Source organism: Eschscholzia californica, unplaced genomic scaffold, assembly GCF_041429995.1.
Source record: "Eschscholzia californica isolate CP2 unplaced genomic scaffold, dmEscCali1.0.p SCAF_2, whole genome shotgun sequence".
Lineage (NCBI taxonomy): Eukaryota > Viridiplantae > Streptophyta > Magnoliopsida > Ranunculales > Papaveraceae > Eschscholzia > Eschscholzia californica.
Window position 1 is genome coordinate 55556688 of NW_028238309.1, and position 5863 is coordinate 55562550.

General features: G+C 34.9%; 1 protein-coding gene across 1 annotated transcript; it reads right to left on the reverse strand.

The window, feature by feature from the left end:
- Positions 1 to 639: 639 nt before the first annotated feature.
- On the reverse strand, positions 640 to 5628 carry LOC147559217 ((-)-kolavenyl diphosphate synthase TPS28, chloroplastic-like). Its single transcript, XM_086657768.1, has 14 exons — positions 5388 to 5628; positions 4937 to 5001; positions 4534 to 4849; positions 4138 to 4327; positions 3550 to 3764; positions 3307 to 3427; positions 3089 to 3201; positions 2685 to 2911; positions 2458 to 2573; positions 2279 to 2377; positions 1943 to 2191; positions 1713 to 1848; positions 1209 to 1421; positions 640 to 1052 (listed from the first exon to the last, which is right to left on the reverse strand). The coding sequence occupies exons 3-14, from the start codon at positions 4808 to 4810 to the stop codon at positions 843 to 845; spliced, it is 2166 nt and encodes a 721-aa protein (XP_086513894.1). The 5' UTR covers positions 4811 to 4849; positions 4937 to 5001; positions 5388 to 5628; the 3' UTR covers positions 640 to 842.
- Between the last annotated feature and the right edge of the window lie 235 nt (positions 5629 to 5863).

Genomic DNA, 5863 nt, shown 5'->3' on the forward strand with positions numbered 1-5863 from the left:
GAAAGGTTAGTCTAGGTATTAATATTTAATAGTTATTCTCGGGATTTGTGTTTTCTCTCTAGATTGAACCAAATGGACTAGATATCTATTTGTAATATTATTTTGGTTTTATACACTTTATGGGATTAGAGAGGACTAAAAGTCCTATTAGGGCCTATTTTTTGGGCCATATACTCAAAAATTCTTAAAATTACAAATAACTTGATTAGGAGTTCAATTTATTACTAAAATAAACGCCTACCACTTCTAGCAGGAGATGATGTGACCTCTATAGAAGTGCAAGGAAAGGGGTATACGAAATCTCTATTTTCGGCTACTAAGAAAATAATAAGAAAAGACATTTTATTGGTTTTTCACTTTAAGAAAGATGTAGTTGGTTTATCTGCAGTAAAAATAATGGGGGTCGGGGCACCTACAGATGAGAAGAAGAAGAAGCCATGAAGTTCGTAAGGCTAATAAGGTGCGGGCACCCCACCCCGCCTACAAACGAAATGGCTAAAATGGTGGGGCCGGGGGCGCCTACGGACAAAACACATTCCACAAGTGACAGTCCCATGACCCCTTCGCCTTTGTAGAGTTGCACAACCAATTAAACAACATTTTCATGTGCTTAAATGCACAATTATACATATAGAATTAATAAAAACTTCTAATCACACTTAAATGATATAATATTCTTTTTAACTCACAAAATATAACACATGATTCAACTCTACGCGAATTTTCTCCTTATCAAATAAATCATTCATACATAATCATCTTATTTTTTAGATTTCCATTCTGATAAGTTTTCATTAAATTATTTCAAGTAACCTTAGAATTGTAGCAAATTTCCAATGAAATTAGTATAAGGAGTCAAAGAGAACCTTTGAAATGTGAAGGGAGATTGTCTCTTGAGGGAAGTAAGCCATGTAGTAGAAGCATTTGGCTACACTAAGAAATACATTCTTCATCTCATTGTCTACCACACCATCTTTAGCTATAGGTCCCACCACACAATATACAAGCTCTTGCATATCTAATTCCACTTCCATCATATTACCTCTTTCACCCTGCCCTCACACCACACCAATAATATTTAGCATTGAATGATGTAAAGTAAGATAAGAATTTGGGTTGATACAACTCAAATCAAATCTCATGAGGAAGTGAGAATCAAAACAAGAGAATTAATGGGGTTTGTGTTTCTCTAGATTATATCTTATTACCTTGTTGGTTTCGGAAATCCGGCTAAGATTGAGACAGATTTTGTTGGTAAGGGAAGCTAGACGAAGGTATTCTTGACTCGACAACGTCTCCTCTGGCCATGTTTTACCACTGCATAGAGTAATGGTGAGCATCAAGAGCTCTGCTCCTCCATGATAGTGATTGTCTTCATTGTCTTCTTCTTCCCATTTCCAAGTCTTCATCCACGTCTCCCACTGCGGTATTAGTTTAGTTAAAACCCAAAAACATTACCATATAACAAGGATAATCTCATGAATACCTCTTGTTTATACTAAAGTCTTCTGGTTTCTGGGTGGTGAAGAGCATATGTACATGTGACTATTAGACCTATCACGTGAGTTTAGCTTTGTTAAAATATTAAGTTTGTAGACATCCATCTCAAAACCATCTAGCCATGAGTGAGGACTGGGAGAATCTAGATGTCATTTCGCGGTTAAGAGATTATTATTTATCTATGTGGGATTATTCGAACAAAAGATACTCACAGACGATAGTAATTGATGACGTATATATGTGCCATGAGACAAAAGTACATCCATGGTGATGTAGTTTAGGGTTTCCACCAAAGCATCCACTAAATCATCTCCTTTTCTTCTTATCTTCTCCCATCCATTAATCGTCCTGCCAATGAACAAAAGCAAATATATCACTATGAACATCAATTCATGGTCGAAAATTTACCCTAAAATACCATATTATTACATTATTTACATACATTTGATTCTCAGGTCTTTGAATTGTGCTGTCATTGCTCTTGTTGATGAAAGCGTCAATGAAACCTTTTATTTTCTCTAATGATTTGTTCTTCATAAAATATGAAGAAATTGCTTGAATAAGGACCATCGTTTTTGTACATGCAAGTCGTTCAGTCGATCTCTCTCGTTCAAATATGGTTGACGTTGCCAGGAAATACGCCTCCAGGATTGTTTTTTCGCTCAAGCCAAACTCATAATTTTCAAACCATCTACATTTTTTGCAACGGTTTTTTGAAGTTAGGGTTGTATTGATATAGTAACTACATTGTAATTAGGTTTAGATTTTGGCTGCTTACTTTTGGATACCAACCCACTCAACTTTGTGCAAGAGTTGGCAGCTATGAAAGTCTGATTTTGCAAGCTCGAGATAAACGTTGTTGTTAACATATGGCATCCTGTCGTCGAAAACTAAAGTTCATTAAAGCGTTGTACTTCAAAAAGTTTAACAAATATGAAGGGAATCTGTAAAATTAACCTGTAGAGTGTTTTCCCAATCCAAACATCGTCTTCCCCACCATACTGGTCGATATAATATCTTGTCTCTATTCGAGGTAGACTAGCATACCATGGAACATCAAGAGCATAGGAAACCTAATATGTTCGATTGAATAATACGTTTTAATTTGACTACAATCTTTGTTAAAATTTTGGTGATATTTTTTTTTCGCTTTCAACTGATTCTAACATAAAATTAGTGCTTACCTCTCCGGGCAAGTCCTTCGTTATTATCCATTTATCTAGTAGTTGATTGGATGCTCGACGTTCTGTAAGAAAATCGGACGAAAAAGCCTTGGCTTCTGCCATAGTGTTTTCCCCAGGAAACAACACTTGGGAGGCCCTAAACAAGTTAAACATTCCTGTTATGGCTTGGCCCGCTTGACCAGCGAAGCAGAAGAACTTGCCGTCCTTTCTGAATCGTTGGAAAACGTCTGTAAATCAAAAAAACACAAAATCAAGAAAGAAAACTCATTAGATAATATTGTTAGTTAAGGTTTGAGAAAATGGTATATAACCACAGTTTTGGTCATAACTGTGGCCTTTCATATTTCTTTAGTTATGGTCAATAGCATTTTTGTTTCATAGAACTTATATTTATCAATACTTACCCGAAGATACATCGTATCCATGTAATCTGAGGAGCCTAAAACCCATTGCAGTGTCGTCGATATCATGAACTCTGGAGTTTCTAGCCCAACAAATTCCATCTTTAGTCCAATATCTGTCAATTTATCAAAACTAGTTTAGTGTTTCGAAGCATACAAGAAATAGAAACTAAATCTTATAATATTCTTCAAATTCAACATTAGTTAGTTAATGCATGTACCTATAAACATAGTCGAGTGTTCCCTCGATTTCTGATCTAAAATGTCGAGATATACCAAGGCGTTGTAAGCGATCAACAATCCAAATATGCTCGAAAAGGTCTACCGGATAGACATTGGGTACTATCCGCCCAAAAATTTAAGAGACACATGAAAGATGAATCAATTATGAATTTGTTGATTAAACTTCCATGAATCCTTCATTAGATGTGATTAATATGAATCAGATATTCAGATATACTTACCTCCACCATTGAATCTTGTAACAGTCTTATTGAGATATTGAAGACAATTTTCATCTTTAGTTTGCATAAGAGCAAATGCGGTGGATGATGGCGAAAACAAGAATGAGCCATCTGAGCATTGTAGCTTGAGAAGCTTTTCCCAACTCAAGCCTGACATTCCTTCCAAGCTATGGAGTAAGGTTGTGGGAACTTTATGCACCATCTCCTTTGGTATCCTAAGTATATAAAATTGCATTCATAAGGACAATGTTTTGTTGTAGATCGCTGCAGAATTTTTTTAACCCAACAATCTTGTAGCCTACCGCCACGGTTAAGTTTGTGATTCATCCAACTCAAAACTAATTACCAATGAGCTCAGATGACCCAGATAGGTTATGAGAGTACCCATTGTTCATGTGGGACTATTTCCACAGCTAATTTAAGGTATGCTCGACTCTGGAATTTTAGAGGCCCGAAGTATTCTTTAAGCCCATCATATATATTTCACACATAAAACACTACGAAAATGAAAATTTTTATGACGACACAACACCCTCGACAAGAGAAGAAAACCGTTGCAATTATTTTATGTGGTCTATTAGAAACTACCTTTGTAACTTGAGATTTCTCTTGGCTTGTAGATTGACTATGACAGGATGAGAAGCCTCAAGAACTTCCAACTGTAAATTATTTCGAGCGAACTCGATAAGAGAAGGGAAGACGACTTCGAAACCAATTAGCATGTGTTCGGCATTTTCATCCTCAAGCTTAAATATGTTGTCTTGAATAAATGAAATTCCTATCAAGAAATGCAACTCTCAGTTAATTTCAACTGAAATACTATTTACAATTCATTAATGCAAACAGTAAAATGAAATCTGGCTAGGGCTTGTCCATCTTTTGTTACCCTCTTTCTTTTCATATATTATGTGACAAACCCTAAGTATATAAATGAAGGGATGATATTCTTAAGCATAGTTCAACAGAAAAGAATTAACATGATACCTTTTTCGCAACTTTCATGATTAATATTCCACTTCTTCAATGCAATAACACAAGCTAAGGTGTTAATTATACGATCATGAGCAAGGAATACATATCGATCACCCCACGAACCGTCTGGTAGTTGATTCTTAACTATCCATTGAAGAGTACAAGGAAATTGAGGAGCTCCAGTTCCATTAACATCTTCAATAAGAGCAACCCATGCTGTATCATAAGCTGAAATACTTATTTCTCCATCACCAATAGAACTTAACATTTTTCTTATCATCTCAACCATTTCGATCGTATTTTCTCGTTGTACTCCAGCAATTTGTGCCTAAGTAGAATATAATATTTAATCAAATGACTTTGCCAAGCAAAAAAAATTGATTAAAATTAAGGATGGAAGCTTTTAATTACATACCTTTGGATATTCTTGTTTGATGATTTCTTGCAAATTGCTTGAATGATAGCGATTTTCTGATAATTCTGCATATTATAGTTACAATTACACAAACTATATTTGTAATGCATCACTACAAACTGCAGCATCTGTCACCGATAATGTTTATTCGTGACGGTATACACGATTTTCATATACTTATATATATATATATATATATATATATATATATATATTAATCATTTCACGACTGAGAATGGGGTGAAGTATTTCCCGTGAAGAGGATAAACGCTAAAATATTATCTTCAAAGCATCTTCATGACTAGATGTAGGTCTCATATAGACAATAGCGATATCACTAACATATCGTCTGATTGCTTTACTCATTATTATACGAAAAATGAGAAGATTCAGATATAATATATGTTTCATGAGCATGGAAAGTTTTTATTGCTTATTTTCAATATGTTACCTTGAGATTGAGGTTTGGAGTAGGATATGGTGCGGCTTCTGAAATTGGAGCATGGAGAACCAACTTTGCCTGTTTTTTCTCTTGCACCCTTAAACCAAGCACCTAAACAAGATAATATTTATGTAAGGAGGTCCAAAAGTTGTATATTTATTCATAGGAGAGATAAGAAAGTGAAGGAGGAAGGATTGTCTCATTATGTTCCTTAGGCAAAAAGAATCGGAAAATTTGGTCAAAACTCCCTAGAAATTTTTTGTTCGGTGGAAAAAGATTAGTCAATTTTTTAGTCTTCAGCTCTTTAGGTACTTTTTTAATTTGCGACACCTTTTCAACACCTTGCGACATCTTCGCAACACTTGGCCACAGCTTCGCAACACCTTTGTAAAGCGTATTGGGTTTGTAACCAAACAAAATACAACTATTTTGAGTTTTAACTAATAAAATACAAATTTTGGGTTTTTAAACTAAGAAAACCTTAT